General features: G+C 39.1%; 1 protein-coding gene across 1 annotated transcript in view; it reads right to left on the minus strand.

The window, feature by feature from the left end:
• The window catches only part of LOC103799750 (golgin subfamily B member 1-like), a gene marked incomplete at both ends in the record, with an annotated part of 32,797 nt that extends 17,402 nt beyond the window's left edge, over positions 1-15,395 (minus strand). Inside the window, 16 exons of the mRNA XM_009072099.1 lie at positions 68-177; positions 1,807-1,937; positions 2,821-2,911; positions 3,540-3,649; positions 7,300-7,450; positions 7,922-8,013; positions 8,650-8,767; positions 9,232-9,251; positions 9,604-9,925; positions 10,753-10,866; positions 11,049-11,171; positions 11,679-11,864; positions 12,492-12,659; positions 13,296-13,418; positions 14,376-14,522; positions 15,252-15,395. Coding sequence (XP_009070347.1) covers positions 68-177; positions 1,807-1,937; positions 2,821-2,911; positions 3,540-3,649; positions 7,300-7,450; positions 7,922-8,013; positions 8,650-8,767; positions 9,232-9,251; positions 9,604-9,925; positions 10,753-10,866; positions 11,049-11,171; positions 11,679-11,864; positions 12,492-12,659; positions 13,296-13,418; positions 14,376-14,522; positions 15,252-15,395 — 2,150 coding nt within the window. The remainder of the gene's footprint in view (positions 1-67; positions 178-1,806; positions 1,938-2,820; positions 2,912-3,539; positions 3,650-7,299; positions 7,451-7,921; positions 8,014-8,649; positions 8,768-9,231; positions 9,252-9,603; positions 9,926-10,752; positions 10,867-11,048; positions 11,172-11,678; positions 11,865-12,491; positions 12,660-13,295; positions 13,419-14,375; positions 14,523-15,251) is intronic.
• Positions 15,396-19,520: the final 4,125 nt, after the last annotated feature.

A 19,520-nucleotide genomic window follows, 5' to 3' on the forward strand; every position in this document is an offset into this window, starting at 1 on the left:
GTAGGAGTTTAAGCTTAAAGCAAAGAGAGCTAACTGTGGATGGAGTTGCAAAGAACCTTCATTTTACCCTCTGAGCTGCTCATTCAAGCCAGAGATGAGAATTTGATGTTTTTCCCCATCTCGTGTTTGTTGGTTGCGTAACTGGGTGAGTTGAGTTTGCAAACGTTCGTTTTCATTCTGTAACAAAACAGTAATCAAGAGCATTATCCCATATCCTATTATCCCACACAAACATCCAGAGCAGCAGCAGAGAACTGGAGCCAGGAAAATCTGACTCTCCAGCAGATCTGCATCCTACGTGGTAATGTCAGACCATTATTCTAGCACTTCAGCAGGTCTCAGTGCAAAATACACTACTAATATCACAAGTCCAGGTGTGATGTTAGTTCAAACAGATGGAACCCACCTTGAAACACCTCCTTCAGCACTGCTATGAAAGCAGGAACTCAAGGACGAGTGCTGTACACCCAAACCAACACACACACACACTGTGTTAAGGCAGCTTACTTATCTCAACAGGGAAAGCTACTGCTTGGAAAAGTACTTTCCTTACTGCTTTGAAGATTAAAGCAGCTTACTTCTCTCAACAGGGAAAGCTACTGCTTGAAAAAGTACTTTCCTTACTGCTTTGAAGACAAACTTGCCAATTGTTTTGACTATTTTTTCAGGTTGGAAGAAAGCAAAAACCTGCATCTGGGGGATTTTGAACAGAAAAAAGAAAGGAAGCAAGCTTCATTCACACAGCTGTTTGGGTTTTGAAACATGGTACAAATCTCCTAGTCTAGTCAGATCCACTGCATCAATTCAAAAACAAAACCACCAAAAAAACAAAAAAAAGTCATACAACAGCAACCAAAACAAAAAAAAAAAAACCAAAACACATAGAGAATCAACAGCAAATAGGACAAACATGGCAAACTTGTCACCAGTAATGAAAACCAGGTGGCATTTGGGAGGAGGCAGAACACACCTGTACTGCCCTCAATAGCTGCCCTTCTTCCTCTACACCAAACGTTACCTGCATCGAAAGGCTTTGTTACAAGATTCTCCAGGAATAATTAATATAAGCTTCTCTTTCATCTTAAAATCATTAATTCTTTTTTATATACATGCAACTTAGCAGATAGAGGACTCTGAGTAACGCTCTAGGCCTGAAAGACTTTGAGTGAGAGATCAGTTGTGCCACTTAGTGAAAATCAGGTTCACAAGTCATCATTGCAATTCACCAGTCAGGCAATATTAAAAATAGCATTTACTGTGGTGCCTCATTGAATCATTTTACAATAGAAATACATATCTAATTGATACCTGGGGTGTAGACTGCATTGTATTAAATCATTAATTAGTTTTCCATAGAGTTTTTTATTGTAAATGAGCATATATATACTTATAGGTATTAAATACACACGTGAGAGATATAAAAAGAGAGAGAAGAAACTTAAGGGATGTGAGAAGAGGGAGACTTATGTTAGCCATAACAAAATCTAACTCCGAACCTTCTGAGAAGCCTCCACAAAGAATACTGAAAATCATGTCTTTTACTAAGTCTCTAAAACAAACAGCAAAGTTCAATCCTAAACATGTTTCTCCATGTGTTGAACAGAAGTGACAGGCTGAAATTTCAGAGCGTAATGTGGTATGTGTACACTCTCTGACAATGTAATTATGGGCATAAATGAGGCTTTAGCCATTTCTGCTAGCGGCAACATGATGTTTTTGTCTTTCTACAGGCTAAGGCTATAACAACATAACAGAAAAGAAAACAGTTCTTTTCCACCATCAGGTTGACATTAGTGGAAAGCTCACCTGAAGAGTCTCCATTCTCCCTTGAAGCTGAAATCTATCTTCCAAATCCTGACAACGCTCTTCTAGAAACAGTATTTGTTCCTGCAGCTGATTTCTTTCCAACTCCAACTCCTCAACCACACTCCGTAAACCTACTCAAGTCAAAGAAGAAACATTATTTCGGGAAAAGTCAACTAAAATTCCTCAAGTCTACAAATGGCTTCAGCTTTTTATCCATGATTCTCACCAGTGCTGGGCACAGATCTCACCTATTTCTAGTGGAAATGCCTGAGGCCATGCATTCCCAAAATTTCCAAGGCAAAAGTACCCTTAACTGTTGAAAACCCAAAATAAAGTTGCAGATCTCAAGAACTTAGAGAATCTAGCAGAAATATTCTGGCAATATTCAGCCACAACTCTTGTAGCTGAATCAATAGTGTGACTCATGTTACCTTAACCACAAGTTAATCAGGTACCTGCAGGATCAGATCTTAAGTAATTATTAATCAACTGCTCTGTAGCAAAATTTGCAAGTGAATCTATTCCAGCTTAGCAATAAAATGCATTTACAATCTTCACCACTGATACCACAACATCAACATTAAAAACTAAGAATTGTGTTTCAAAAGTAAAAGTATATAGCAATGAAATACAATTCTGGTTTGCAACAGAACTGTGATATAAACTGGAAACACATTCACAGGAACAAGACTCATAACTTAAAAAAAACCACATGATTTTGCCACACAGGAAATTTGATGGGCACCAAGGCTCATCCAATTCCAGTGTTCAGTCATATTGATGCTTTACTTGTGAGGCAGAACTAGGCAGTTCATCAGGCACGCACATGCTGGAAAATGAAAAGGAGATGCAAGCCAAAAAAATTCAACAAAGATTAGAATACACCACAAATGGGTTGTTAGTTGAATTTGCAAACAAAAATAGACACAAAGTACAGATGCTGTGTGCATGCTTTAATCAACTGTCTAGTCGCTATCACACCTGCATTAGGTGAAGTGTACTCTGGCCACCAACCTCCCATGTTTTCTCCTTCAGCTGAATCAGTGCTATCCAAGGTGACATTCAGCTCTTGAAAGCTTTGTTTTCCATCAAAGTTGTATTCATCCTACACATGAAACATGGGGATGAAATTGAATTTAAAGAAGGAAGGAAGCAACATACATATTCTGTTCCTAAAAGCACAGTTTCAGTTCAAAGTCCTAAAGCTCTGCAAGTGATTCAGATGCCTAAGTGTAATTCTGTGGAATTTCTGTGGACATCACAGTATCCTGCCCGGCTTCCAGCTATTATTTCCAGAAAAGCCAAGTCTCCCACAGGTTTTACAAGGTACCTGCCAGGCCTTTGAAGACACCCTTGGGCATCTGAGAGGCCAATGGATAACTATGTTTGGATACCTTAATTGGTCCCCTCATTTCTACAGTTTATTCTCTGAAGTACCAGGTAACTAATTATAAAATTATTCTCCCAATGATGTGTTGATGTGACAACGACATCTTCACTCTTCTTTCAAAAGATTGTAATGTTTTTTGTGCAAGTTACAGCACCAACTACCTAGAAGCACACCTGAATGCACTGACACTACTTCCACAATCATTGAACTTACCAATGTGTTCAGTTCCGTAACTGATCCGTGTTCTTAACCCTTAATGTTTTGAAGTCTAAAGCATCACATAAATAACAGTACTTTTTATTAACCTACAGGGAAACTTACACTTCTATCTCTTTTAACCCACCTGAAGCTTCCTGCTGGTCTGATTGCCTTTTCTTCTTGCCTGCTGCAGCCTGCCCATTCCTTGAACTGTGGCCAGTTCCTCCTCCAGCTCCTGTTGCCCTGAGACTATGGCTGGATCGGAGCAGCCAGGAAAGAACCAGTCATCCTCAATCAGTTTTGTGCCACAGGAAAGCAATTACATTTATATCAGACACTACTACATGAAAAGAGACCAGGGACAGGGTGAAGTCCCTATGAATGACTGACAGGAACAAGAGCAAAGATTAAAATCCATCGTGTTCACCTTGTGATTTCCCTCCAACGTTACTATGGAAAACGCTCATAAAGTCTGAGTATCTCACTAAGAAGAAACAAACTGAGGTCTATCTTCCCTTCTTCATTAGTTAGCATTAAATGGAGACTTTATAAAGGAGACTGGAAAGGGTGAGGTTATACAGGTACTAATGAAAAAAGCCAATCAATTAAAATGCCAAATTACATCTTAATTCCATTTCCCAGGCTAAAATACACCTAATTTGTATGACAGAGGCACCAGCTGCAAAAGCTGTGGTTTTAATAATCTCAACAATCACATTCATTTATGAAAACTACAAGTGTCCCCTTAATTTTAGTCTGAACTATAAAGCCAAATAACTTGAGGAAGTCACAAGCACATGTTACACTGCAAACTGGCATCAAACCATCTCATCATCAATTAGTATTTTCATTCATTTTAAGACAAATACAGAATCACTAGTAAATAAACACACTGAATAACTGAGAATATGAAAGCTCAGGTATGGATCCTGGTCATGGTTAGAAATGATTTTTCATTCAAAGTACATTCCCATCTGTTTTGTGATACGACAAAACAAGTTTGGGGGAACAGATTAGGAAACAGACATTTCATGCAAAGCAGACAACACAGAACAACCAGGGAAAAGAAGGGAAAGTAAAGGTGACTCCATACTTTAATTTGAATTAACTTCATTAGATAATTACAAATTTTCCTTTCAGTTTAACCACATCAGTCCATAGCTGGCCTCACAGCATGCAAAATGCAGAGAACTTATGTCAATGCATCTGTGAGGTAAACACCAGAAACTGTCTGGAGATTCCCCAACTGGGAATACTCTGCTGTCACTGGAGTTATCCAAGGATTGCTTATACCAGAGATTTCATTAACACACAATTCTGTAGCACCTGCTAGATTTAAATTCTTCCTGTAATATTTCAAAGTGGCATGTCTAAAATGTTGTCAGAAAAGATTAGAGGAAAAAGGTTAAATGAAAAATATGAATGACCCTTTTAAAGTGGGATTGGTAAACTGAGTTACACTTCTGATTTCAGTCCACTCTGACTCCTGGCACGGCCACTATTACCAGTGTTTTACACACTTCTGGTTATTTTCAAGTATAGATTCTACATTTTTTATCACTATAAATACTTTTTCAATGCTGTAAAAATAAATGACAAACTTTGATCACAGGCCTTAAACCTGTGATTACATGAATGGTCAATGAAGAGATCTCAAAGAATTAGAATGACTCCAGAGAAGAATGTAACCCCTTCTTTCACACTGCCAACCCAATACATTTAGGCTCCTAAGTATTTGATACTGAAAAAACAATGAAATTACCATTGTCACAAGAAAAATGGAAGAACTGAAATCAGAGCTTTAGGACACTCAGACAAGTGTTAAAATACTTTCAGTTAAACTGAGCATTGCTTTAACAATTCGTAAGTAAATATATTTTTTAATGTTTTACAGCAGCTTAGGAAGCTTTGTATCTGCAATTATCTAACATTAAAAAAAGAAAAACCTCCCAGAACACATATTTTCAGATCCACACTGCACCTAATGACATGTCGGAATTCCCCTGGATTCACTATTTACAGTCTGGATTCACTGTTCACACCAATACCACAATCTCTAGTGATGGCAGAGGAAACAAGCCCAAGGCTATAAATGCAATGAATATTGTCATCCTTTATGCCTTTGCTGCTCCCCATAAATTCAGCCCAAAAGAGACAATTGCCACATGTGGCAAATTGCCACAGACCACGATGGAATGAACAATGAGGTTATATATTACTTAAAACACTGGGAGCCAACATTAATGCACACAAAGTTCTGCAATTGATGGGGTGGAATAGAATTTTTTTTAAATACTACTGAATTTCAGGTGCTACTAAGAATATGTAAGTGAATTTGATTCTTATTTAGTCACAACCACTTGCGGCAAGCCAAGAATTTTTTCTCTAGATAAGGTTACACCAAAAATATGGAGTCAGCTGTTACTAGAAAGAAAAGTGAAGAAAGATGATTTGGTTAATAAGAAGAAACAGGTGTTGCAAGGCAGGAGAAACCCAAGTTAAACCCCAGCATTTAAGCATTTGTTACATGTATTGCTAAAAACCACATACCATCAATGGCAAATCCTATAAGGTACTGCTGGCAATTTCCCCAAGAGAAGCAACAGCAGAAGAAATCAGCAGCAGTACATTACAAGTTGCCATTGCTGCAGGCACCTGCATGCACAAAACTGATGGGAAACTGTTCTCCCTGGCTGCCCAAATCCCAGTGGAGGGTAGGAGTGGAGGGGGAAGGGACGCTGAGGGCTCACCAGGTGTAACGGCAGGAAAAAAAGAAACAGAAAGGTCATGCTTCTCCCAAGGGGAAAAAATGCAAAATTAAACCTGGACTGACACAGAGGAAATTGTACAACTGTTATTAATATTGCATGTGGCTCTGTGGTCACCACAGAGGAGGTAACAGGTAGGTTTAATGAAGGGAATATTGTTCTCTTGCAATCCCAAGGCATTACGTGCATAAATCCCTCAAAAAAGAAGAGTTGTGCTCCTTAAAACTTTTCTGTGCTTAATACTGAACTTCCAAATGGATCATGAAATAACTCAATCACAGATTAAAAAGTGAAGGCTCCAATGAACTAATTGGATTACTTATGATGGGAGGTTCTATGCATTAAAATTTGCCATTAATCCCCACACAGCTAACAGGACAGAATTTATAATGTAGTACCAGAATGCATGGAAAAAGAAGTAAAAACTCTCTGAAATTTAACCAGACTTTGCTAAGTTTTAATAGAAGCTACTTCAGGTTCTCATCATCTGTTTTATTAATAATTCAGAACACTATAAAACCTGAGATGACTCGAAATGTTATCTTCTGGAGGTAATTTAATACTTTTAACTCGTTTCAAACCACTGCCAGTTAACATGATTCACCTAACCTATACAAATGACACTTACTAAATACTCTCAACATAATTAATGAGAAATTTCTCAAGGAGAAAGTCCATTTTGCTAAAGCAACACCTTCATTCACCAAATTCAAACCAACACTGCAGTGCTCCACACCTTCACCAGCTGCTTTAGGCACGAAGTTTTAGCATTTCAACAGGGAACTTTTTCTCACTGATAAAAAGGGTTTTCTATCATTTATCATATGCAGACAATAAGCTCTGGAAGTCAGTTCAAGTAGCCTTACAGAGCAGCAGCTCAGGTGGCAAACAGAACAAGCACAACTACTCAAAAATGGTACAAAAAAGACGAATGTACGAAAACCAAAAGGAAATAGGAAAATCGAAATTGCAAATTTAAGCAATTTCACTACCTAGACAACTTTTCTTGTGACAGAAGTGAGTGGTGGTGGTGGTGTGCTATCAACTCGCTCTGAAGCACAGCAGACACACACACACACACACACACAGAGATGTATATAAAAATGGGATTATTGTATGATAAACAAACCAATTCACCTTCTCTCTCCTCCTCAATCTGAGCCATTCTCAAGGCCATGGCAGATTTCTCTTCTCTGACTTGGTCACGGGATTCCTCTGACTCTGGGACATTTTCCTGCCATTCCAGGAGCTGACTCTGCAATTCATCCACACTACCTGATTCACTGGCCTAACAAGAGAAATTGTACATTAAAATATATGGACCAAATCTCACTGTAAATGTAAATAACATTTGAAGCTGGAAAATCATTATAATTCACCACTTGGCATAAATATCTATGAAAATAATAACTGTTATCAGAGATCACGTGAAAAACACGACTTGACTTCATAAATTTGATATCAACAATTATTTTGCATACAACAGAACAGCCACACTTTGATGACTCAATAAATATAACTGAATAAATAGTAAACTGCTTGGAAAAATGTAATTTAAGGTATGTGGCAAAGTAGGTAGAAATCAATCTTTTTAAGTAATTCCAAACCTGTCATCTTGTTATTCAACTGAACAGCTACTGCCACTGCCACTTCCATCTATCACTGTATTCATTTCCAGTTCCAAAATCCAACTGACACTTTTCAAAGCCTAATTAGCACCATTAATCAGGAAGTCATACAAATCAATTTTCAGGTTAACCTGTGAAGCTGCTCTCTTTGTAACTTGGTCAAGATCAGCCTGCAGCTTCCTCTGCTGCTCTTCATACAGCTCCAGCTTTTTCAGCAGTTCTTCTAAAAAACATGAGAAATTTGGTTCATTAGGACACAAAACGAATAGGAAGATGAAGGGAAATGTAAAAGAACTATTCAAAATGAGAATTCAGGTGCTAACTCATTTCAGATGGAAAATCTCTGCTGGGCTGTGCCATCCACCTACACATGAAGTTGACTCCTTGATTATTAAACATTGAAAGGGATTTAAATCTAATCTTCTTATTTCGACTGGTGAAGTGAAAATAACACAAGGTGAAATGAATAATCTCTCACACACCTCTACTTTAAATTATCTGAGGTTATAAGTTCTCTGCCAAATCCTTATAGAAGGTAATTCTTCATTTACCTGCAACTCACTGCTCTCAAAAGTTTATTGCATATGTGCTGACAGATATTCCAAGTCTCATTTTTCCTCCTAAGATGTCCCTTCCACTTCCTCAAAAGTTTACACCTGTTCTGCCTGACCCTAATTGCAACAAGAATTATTCACAGGTAGATTTAGGGAAGGAAAAGCTGAGCTAGAACTCTGACTTAAACACTGTATGCTCTTGGTCAGAGTTGCATGAAGTTACTTCAGAGTCTGTTTTGAAAATGAAAAAGTTCATTTGCCTCTTTCCTTTAAATCATGTGCAAAAGGAAAAGCTTTTCTTTTACCATTCTGAGTTCTGGTTTCATGTAATGATTGCAGTTTTGACTGTAGTTCTTCATTTTCAACTTCTAATTCCGAGACACGACTGTTTAAGGCAGATACATCATTGTTCTTTGAGGAAAACTACAAGAAAAAAGAGTTATGGGTTTTTCAAACACAGCAAAACCACAGCAAAGTCAAAGCAACCTTTTTTTCCGATTTTTTTTTTCAATATTTAGGATGTTTTTCTAATATTTGGAAGTGCAATAAAGTAGATAATCTCTAACAAACTAACTCCTCAATTCTGGTAATGGCAGTTTGCAGTATTTGTTGTTTTCATTTCATCTTGTATCGACATTTTATGCCTGTTCTCTTTTTATACATCAACTCATCTATAAAGACACTTTGACTAAACTGTTTTAATAGACCATTTATCCCATATTTCACTTTTTGCCAATCAAATCTCCAAGCACAGTAGTTTAAGAGAGACATGGAGTATTGATCATGAAGTTTATTATACATACATTTTTTAGTTCATCTTCCAGTTGTTTGATTCTTGATTTAGACCAGGCCTTCATTTTCAGGAACTTTGCTTCAGATTTGCTGGCCTCTTCTGTCTTCAGCTTCACTTGTACTAAGGAACAAGGAGCAAAGACTATTTAAAACCACAGAAAGATTATTAACACAAGACCTGTGCTCATTCCTTTAGCAATTGGAAGTTATACACCTACACAAGACAACAGCATTTACAGAAGAACATCATTAGAAATGTAGTGAGGAATTTATAGTTCCTGTGATCTTGATGATCCTCTAACACTCATTATGACAGTACTTGATCACAAAGACTTTAATTAGTGTGGTAATAAGCTATTCCACCAAATTTCATGTAGTTTTGCTTGCAGCAGGTATGGAATTGGCCTACACTACATAACAGTCTGGGGCAAAGAAACCCTTCATGCGACACCTGTTTAACAGGATACCTTCCAAATCCTCCATCTTCTCTTTGATTAGAGAATCCACATCTTTAACCTCTGTGGAGTTAGTTTGTGCACTGTCTCTCAATTCTGCCACTTGTTTCCGAAGCCGAACCATGGCCTGATCTTTCTCTTGCAGCTCAGTTTCATGTTTCTCTTGAATTTCCTGCAGTTCAGCATTATATTTCTCCTTAACTTTTGTCATTTCAAGCTCATGTTTCTCCATCATGTCTTTTAACTGGGCTCTCATTACATGTTTCTCAGCATCCAGTTTAGACTGGAGGTTTTCTTTTTCAGACAGAACACGTTTCAGGTTTTCGTTAATCTCCTGTAAAAAAAATACAACACACAAAAACATTTCTATTTTAATGCAAAGCATTTTTATTACAATTGCCAAATATTAGACCTGCATTCCTACATACTTTGTAACCAGAAATGAGAGTACTGTGATCTCAAGTATCAAGCATGGTCACTACAATGTCACCAAGGTGTTGTTACCTACATCCAATAAAGAAAAAAGGACTACAATGTCCTCCTTCTACACTGCTGAACATCACTCAGAGGCTAAAATCAGAGTCCCACCAGGTGCTTAAACAGAAAGAACCTTGAGTAGGTATTGCTTTTGCAATCATTAGCAATACAGCAAAAGGAAAGGCACAAAACTAACAAAGCACTCCCTTTAGGGGAGAGAAAAAGCCTGTTTTGGGGCTTATTGCAGTCTCTAGAGAAGCTTTTGACAGCAAAAGGTTTTCCCTGTACAGCAAGTTCCCAAAATGAATCAGGTCAAGATATGAGTGAGAGTTGAGAGTTTTATATTTTATGCACTTTACCTCTCCTTTAAGTTAATTTCCTTCATCCCTGGAGGTGTTTAAGGAAAGATGGGACATGGCACTCAGTGCCATGGTCTAGTTGACATGGTGGTGTTAGGTCACAGGTCAGACTTGATGGTCTCAGAGGTCTTTTCCAACCTAAATGATTCTGTAATTTCCTAACTGGAATTAAATACTTGTTTACACAACATTATTAGCACATCAAAGCTTCCCAAAGAACTGCCTAAATATTTGATGCAAAACTCTCTTTTGTGCACACCCAAACAGCTTTTTGAAGCTGTAAATGACCTGATGAGTTTAGTTGTGCACTAAAGCTATTCCTTACTTCCAATTGCTGATCCTTGGCATCCAGCTCTTTTTGCAAGACATCTATCACCTGTGTCCTTCCCAGCATGACTTCTTCCTTTTCATGGAGCTTCTGTTTCAAAGCCTTTAGCAGCTAGAAAAAAAATGGAAAAAATAAAAATAAAAATCAATCTATAGCAATCTATAAAGAAGTTAAAACTTTCAGAAGATAATGACTTAGCTTCATTTTCCCAAACAAACACCTGAACCTGTGTCACAGAGCTTAGTAATTACAGGACTCCAAATTCAAGCTACTGAGTTTCCAAAGCAACATACCTGTTCCAGGTCAGCACTTGCATCAGATTTAGCAGCTAATCTAAAGAGCTCCTGCTCATGCTTCTCTCTCTGTGCTTCCAGTTCCTTTTCCTTTTCCTGGATAATATTTTGAAACACACGTACCTAAACCCACAAGGAAAGTAAATATGAAACCAAACCATAAAGGTGTAAGTAAACAACACTGTGCTCACCAAAATGGCTTTTACAGTCTCAATTGTCAGTCTTTTCTCTCCTGTACCAAAACTTAATTCCCTGTGTGCTGCTGAACAGGTGTAGTCAGATCAGGATCAAAAGTAGCATTTTTGTTACAGGTAAAATAGACATCAAATGATGTGGGAAATACTCGAATAAATATGTGGTAGAACTCAAATGCTAAGAGATCACACACAACACATTAAAACCTGAGGTTTAGCTTCCAAGGGAGATGGAAAAGTCTGGGAACATCAAGGAGTGGGTAATATGCTCCCTAGCTACTCTTATATTTTTAGGTATCATTAACAATTTCATCTGAACATCACATAGTTCTTTACTCAAGAATCATCTAAAACAAAAAAATGCCATTTCCTAAACACTACAGAAGAAATTTCTTCCACCAAAGAACATCAATGTTTTCACAGTATGTTTAATTACATTTTCCATATATGTGGCTTCTTTTCCTTGGAAACGCTCTCTTTCCTTGTTTTGAATGTTTTTAAGACTCTCAATCTGTTCCTGGAACAAGCTACATTTTTCTTCACTGTCTCCAACCTTCTTGGTAAGATTCTGAACCAGAATCTCCATGCTCTGCAGGGATGACTCTTTGGCTGCCAGCTGATTCTGTAATGCAAACCAAAAGGCAATCAACAGAATGGACCCATAGAAAAGATCAGAGAATCAGCCAGCTTGGAAAAGACCTCCAAGATCATCAAGTCCAACCCCACTGTGGTTACTAGACCATGGCACTAAGTGCCACATCCAGTCTCAGCTTGAAAACCTCCAGGGATGGTGAATCCACCACCTCCCTGGGCAGCACATTCCAGTGTCTGATCACTCTCTCTGTAAAAAATCTCTTCCTAATATCTAACCTAACCCTCCCCTGGCAGAGCTTGAGTCTGTGCCCTCTTGTCCTGCTGCTGGTTGCCTGGGAGAAGAGACCAAACCCTGAAGGCACCTTCTAGCCCTTCCCTCAGTTCAAGCAACATTCAACTCAAAATTCAGATTTGGTATAACTGGAATGAGATTTGGCAGCAGATTCTAAACCTGCTACTGATTGGTATAAATGGCAATGATAAAAGAAGTAACTAAATATATATATAAATACAAACAATCGGTAAAGAAGTTTTATTCACATGAACTAACTGCAGAGTATTTGTGCTTCACAGAGGGATCCACCACATAACACATTCGAATCAATTGATTTCTTGAAAGCTCTATGGAGATTTTGTACTTGAGCTGCTAATGTACCTTGAGTTCTTCATTGGGCAGGAGCACTTCATTGGCAGCACCACTGGAGCCACAGGCCACCTGCAAATCTGTGATGTAAGCATCCCTTTCTGCTATCTTCTTCTCCCTCTCTGCCAGCATGGAATCCATTTCAGCCCCACGGCAGCGCTGGGCCTCCAGCTCAACACTCTGAAAGTCATGGAAGGGAAACAGGAATATCAAAAGGAAAAGGCACTGCTGCCTGTGATCTGTACTTCCACCACCCACAGCACACAAGAATGGTTTGCATCATTTCCTTACTGTCTGCATTAGGGTACTCAAAAAATGACAATCAAATGTATAACTGCTTCAATTTTCACTTTAATCCGTATTTACTGAACCTTTCCCTCTAAAATTCTGTAGCATTCACCCTCCTGCCACCTTCCACATGGCCACAAAACACAACAGTTACCATGCAATCAGCCCTTGCCTACGTTTCTTCCTGTTATGACTTGATTTTGCAACCAGAAAAACTGAAAGAATACAGCATTTTTGTTCAAAATACAAGATTTAAATTTGACATAGACCCACAAAGTTCATCTTTGTGTATTCTCTTCCATTCATCCAGCTTCACTGCTCACTGAAGACACAGTGACAGAATTCCCACTGCATTTGCTCAGGCAGGTTGTAGCATACAGGACTTATTTCTCCTCTACTCAACAGAAAAGTGTCAGAACATCTGCTCAGCAGTATGTAATGAAATACATACTTAAAGAAACACATTTAAACATAATCCCATACCACAAATGTGAAAAGCCACACGTTTGGCATTGTAAGAAAAATCACCTTTTTTTGTAACTCTTCATTTTTTTGGGTGATTTGGGATTCTAGTTCTTCAATTCTTCTTCTCAGCACTAAGATTTTCCCACGATTTGCTGCAGCATTTTCCTGGTCACCATCTTTTGATGCCTGCAAAAACAGGAAGGTTTGCATTCCATGAACAGGTAACACCTGGATCCTCTAGCCAGATTCTCTACCTAGCCAGATGATACTGGTGGGAAAAAAAATAGACTTTATTTATGGTTTGTGAGATGATCCTGGTGGGAAAAAAATAGACTTTATTTATGGTTTGTGTTTCAGTTCTCTTCTATATTATATATTCCACACAGAATCTGGACAAAACAGGCACAGAATTTGTACTAAGCTTGGAAAACTCTTTGTCTTTCAATTATTAATGACAATTATTGCTGCAAAGAGGACTGGAACATGCAGTAAGGGCATTCACTGTAACCCATAACATCTGGCAAGTGTAGTCCACATATCTCAGAGGGAAAACAGAACTACTGGGGGGAAAAAAAGCATAAATTAAAACCATTCCTAAATAGAATGTTTTCAATCAGAATTTCTATAGGTTATAGAAATTACTTGCCATTATAAAAAACCAAGTGCAGTTGCTAGGCTTATGTTTTATTAGCAAAATAGGTCAGACATAATGAGTTACTACATGTTTCTGAGGACAACCAGGGACTGCAACAAACGGATGTTATTGTCTCCTTTCAGCACACATTTAGAAAACAAATGCCCTAGAAATACTAAAGCCTCACTAAAGTTATTTTAGAACTTTTATGAGGTCCAAATATGCTAGTCTGAAGAAATATTAGTCTACTTGCACAATTGTGCAACTGCAAACAGACCTGAGAATCTCTGTTAACAGTAAACCACCTGTCACTTAAACAAGATGTTCCAACACTTCTACATTTTGCTACCAAGAACAGTTTTACATTTCCTAAGGAACAAATGAGGTTTTGTTTCCATTGCTTCTCAAAACCTTATCTTCCTGATTCACATGTGTTAAAACTCTGAGCATGGAAAATTGCCTACAGCCTCCCAGAAATTCTATCTGCTTTAAAATAGGAGGACACTTACCTTTTTTGGTTCTGCTTTGGCTTCTAAGCCTCCTGATACCGGTAACTGTTTCTTAAGTTCTTCCAGCTGTGAGGTTAGTGATGCAACCTTGGCTTTGTTCTGCAGCTTCAACTTGGAAAGTCTGGCATCAGCAGATTCCTTCTCCTCCTACAAACAAAGTCATGAAGGACTAAATTAGCTCACAGACAACTGCATCCTTCAATACTTCCATTAAAACAAAAGAAGGAGGAATCTGAAGTGATTACAAAACACATCTCCCCCGAAGAGACATTACAATGTCACATGCAGCAGGTCTGAATAGGTGAAACAACTTTAATTATCTGAACTTTCTGCACATGATTATTATTATTGTACAGAATCCAGAGCATTATGATAAAATTTTTCATAGCAATACAAACTCTGGGCTTGATTTTTTTTTTAACAAGAATTATTTTTTATGCAGAAAGAAAGACAACTTCATAGTGCTATAAAAGCTCATTTCATTTTGTTTAAAGAGACAATGTACAGTGAGTTTTTAAAAAAATTCATTGTTTTAACACTGTTCATATCCACAGAAGGCATTTTACATATGTGAAATTAGGTCTCTTGCAGGAACACACCAACCTTATGTCTGTTTCAAAAACAATTGAGTAAAGAATAACAAACCCTCAAAAGTCTTTGGAATATTAGATATAAATTCCTTCTAGTGCAATCCTGGAACAGACACATGCTGGGACAAAGCAGGAATATCCAGGAAGCAGAACAGCTCCCTGTGAACAACAAACCTGTGCTCCTGTTGTTCTATGCCAGACTATGAGGTTGTATCTACAAAAACATTATAAAAAGGACTCAAGGGGTTTTTGAAATGATGTTTTTGACAGGACACACACACGGTACCTTTAACTGAAGGTCTTTATTCCGAAGCTCAGCATCCTTCTCCCTGACAAGCTCCTTTAGCTGTGCCACCAGCTGCTCAGTGCTTGTCAGCTGTTCAGTCAGATCTGTCACAGACATGCTTCCTGCATCCTGGGAGGCTGCAGCCTGCACACATCCAGGGCTTGGATCAAACACAATGGGACAGACAACACTGCTCCTCGAAAAGTTTTCACTTGGCATTTGCTTGGGTTGTTCTCAAACATTCAGCAAAGCTTATTCAAGTTCAATACTGAAACTTACATGTATTGTACAAACCTGTACCCAACTGTTTCTAGCACCTTTGATAGACACATTAAATTATAAATGTTATAAACTGATTTAGGAATATTAGCTTGAAATACAGAAAAACCACCAAAGCATCCTAACACTGAATTTCCTCATTCATGGGATTTGCCTTGGAACAACCAGCAGTGGTACTAAATAAAACAAATATGGGTAAAATATTGATGCTGAACATACTCTGCACAAAAATCCACTTGGGATAAAGCTTATGTAACTCCTACAGATGTTTCCTCAAGGCAAGAGAAGAGGAGTACAGCAGCTGTGTTATGCATGAGAGAAATTAAGTATCAGCTAGATAAGAAACAAGAGCACAACCTGACATATGCCTAAAATTGTGTCATGGTAAAACTAGTCAAACATCTTCTTTAGAAAAGAGCAAATACGTATGATCAGTGTGTCAAAAAATGAAATACTCCCTATGTCAGAAAGTCTTAAGCAGATATTAATAGTAAATCATTACTTACTGCTGTTTTGGAAGGAGAATCATCTCCACTACCCCATTTCCACATATTTCCACGATGGCTAGGGAAACAAATGAAATAATACCATGCTAAGTATCAGAGACTCTCAAATAACAACTGCCATTACCTCATACTCCTCCCTACATATTTCACTGTGAAATGCTTGGGTTCAAGTCTCACAGCAACCTCTGACCTCCACCACATAACTAGTGGTTGAGAAGTAAGGAAATTATATCTAAAGCATGCATAAAATGCCTTGTCTAAAAACTGCTAGTCATTCAAATGCCAATATCACCAAAAATAATCCAAAGTCTTTAAAGAGTAAATGCCACAGAGTATTATTCAGCACAGCTGCTTCTCCAACATATAAATAGAAGACAGAAACCACATATAGTTGCTAATATTTAACCTGACCTTAAACACTGCCTGTCACTGAAGCACAACAGGGATTACATCCATGCAGACTTCTACAAAATCACACATTAAAACTAGAACAATTAAAGAACATCAAACTGCTTTAACTGCTGTGACTGCTGCATGTCTCAAACATACAACCAGCACTGCACCTGCTCAGGGATTTTCACTCTCAACTAGCAACATCCAGAGGAAAATCACATGTCCTTTCTAATCTCTATGCACTCACAGATCAGTCCTGAATTTGGAAGGCAGTTTATAATGAACATTAGCACACAGCTTATCCTAAAGTCCTGAATTTGGAAAACAGTTTGTTACAAACATTAGCACACAGCTTATCTCTAAAAGAATGCAGAATGATAGCAGAGACTGTTTTTAAAGTTGTTTCTCACTTCAAAGCTAAACCCAGGAATCACAGACTGCAATTTATGGCCTACATCACCTACAAGGCCAAACTGGTTTCTCCTAAGGACCTTTCCCAACATTAAAGCTAACAAAGAGCCATGGGCTTGGGGATGGGAATTACAGAACCTCTAAGTAAAAACCTGCCCTCATAACTACTCCAGAGCTGCAACATCAAATCTGTTCTCAGCAAAAACCTCATTTCCAGACACATAAAAGAGTTACCCTGGTACAAAGAGGACAGAATGACTCACTAGATGTCACATGCTGGTGCATTTGTATTTCATTTATGACTATTTTAGCTCATTTCCAGTTCTGACTGATGCAACCATTTTGTTTACCTCACCTGCAGCACTCCTGCCTGGATACCTACACTGCTCCTTACTGCTGTGTTTTTATTTACATCAATGACACTAAATATTGACAAGTTTCCCACATCATGGTGGTAAACAAAACTGATGAAACTTTCATTACCCAGCATGAAGTCAAACAACAATGGTTTTTACTTCTGGGGTACAGATAGCAAGTTAAAGCTGCCTTTGAATGCTGGAGCACTCAACTCCATCCCTTTTCTTTGCAGTACATCCAAACACAATTCAGGAAAGTTTTTGATAATCATTTCTCTTCTTCTAGCAGCCTGTGTCCAGGGCACTCTCAGGCATCATGCATAAGAGAAGCACGGAGACCAAATCTTCTGTGGTGCCCCTCTCTAAAGGTTGCAGCGACAGATAATTTGTCTTTCCCCTCTAAGTTCAAACTGCTCACTCTCACTGTCAAGGTTTCACCTTACTGCATCCATGCCAACCCCTCACCCTGCTCTTCATCTTGCATGCTCTGCTGCATTGGTAATCACTCTCTGCATCCACTCCACACTCAGTGCCATTAATCTCCTCTTCACAACAGCAGGACAGTCTTATCTTTCACAAATTCCATGAGACACAACAGATGCTGCTTAATTTTATGAAACAAGTTTCTCCTAATGCTCAAAGCACAACTGAGGTTTCAGCTCTTATTGCAACAGGATGTTACCAAAGAGAAAAGTCTCAGTAGCAGCTTTGCCTTCATACTCGTCCATCACTAGCTGCAGCCAAATCCAGTAAAAAAAACCAAACTCTGACCATGTATTATTCATCCAGGCACTTTCCAGCCTATTTACTCCCCTGAGTCAGATACCACAGGGCCCAGCGCAAGGGGCACTCAGCAGCACATGACAGATTTCAGCAGCAGCTCACACTGCAGCAGTCACACAAGTGCCACAGCATGAGGGTGACCAATCTACACGGCAAAAGACTGAACTATAATCCTGCAAATCCCTCTTGGTGTGATTACCACGCAGAGAAACAGGCTGCTGACTCCCACAGAGCTCCTCGCGTTTGTCTAGCTTTCCACACATTGATTCCCAAACCATATTGGCATTAAAAATGGCTTGAAAGAACACTCCAATTTGAGTTCTCACCATCAAGCTGCTAAGGCAGGACCTTTCCCCCTCTGTCGCAGAAATACAGACTGTGGAAGAAAACAACGAGGCAGAATTCTGTCTCTTTCACTACCAAGGAAGGTCGGGCAGTGCCCTTCCTCCTCTCTTCACAACAGTACAGCAGAAAAACAGCCTGTGCACAAACTCAGCTAGGTCTTTGATTACATCAAATCCATTTCCCGGAACAATCCTATGCTGTAAACACACCCACTGAGAGAAAAGAATTTTAATATAATTATTTCCTTCTCATATCTGCACACTTTTGCTTTTATCCTTGTTTGATGGCTCCCTGAGATGTTTGGGTTTTCTGCTGAATAAGCTAAATTTGTTTTTAAAAGATCCGTGCCATATATGACTTAAAAACTCCTGGACAAAATCTTGGACAAAACCTACACAAACACAGGACATACAGCAAAGATGCATAAACTGAAGGTGTGTCTACCATGCCAAACACTCTGTAAATACATGACATGCTTATATAGCCATTCCTTGGGCTGTTACCAGCACTATCTCACACTCTGTTAATACATGACATGCTTATATAGCTATTCCTTGGGCTGTTACCAGCACTATCTCTTTGAAACATAGACCACGTCTTCCTGTTAAAAATACCACAAGGGAAGCACTACTTTCACAGAAACACAGCCTATTTGGAGCTGGGATAGACCCACAGGGATCATTGAGTTCAACTCCTGTCCCCACACAGACATCCCCAGCAATCACACCCTGTGCTGAGAGCACTGGGCAAATGCTCCTGGAGCTGTGTCAGGCTTGGGGCTGTGAGCACTGCCCTGGGGAGCTGTTCAGTGCCCAAACACCTCTGGGGGAAGAAGCTCTTCCTGATATCCAAACTAAACCTCCCCTGACACAACTTCAGGCCATTCCCTCGCTGGGCCCAGAGCGCAGAGGTCAGTGCTGCCCCTGCACTGCCCCTGGGGAGGGAATTGTTTACAGCTATGAGGTTTGTCCTCAGTCTCTTCTTCTCCAGGCTGAGCACACCAAGTCACCTCAGCCGCTCCTTGTATGGCTTTCCCTCTCGGCCCTTCACCATCTTCAGAGCCTCCTTTGGGCACTCCTCATAGCCGAGTACCCTTCCCACACCGCAATGCCCGAACCGCGCACAGCGCACAGAATTCTGCAGGAGCACACACCGCACAGACAGCTCATGGCGGCACGGGTGGGGGGAGAGCATCT

This window comes from Acanthisitta chloris, unplaced genomic scaffold (genome assembly GCF_000695815.1).
Source record: "Acanthisitta chloris isolate BGI_N310 unplaced genomic scaffold, ASM69581v1 scaffold3823, whole genome shotgun sequence".
In the NCBI taxonomy this organism is placed as follows: Eukaryota; Metazoa; Chordata; class Aves; order Passeriformes; family Acanthisittidae; genus Acanthisitta; species Acanthisitta chloris.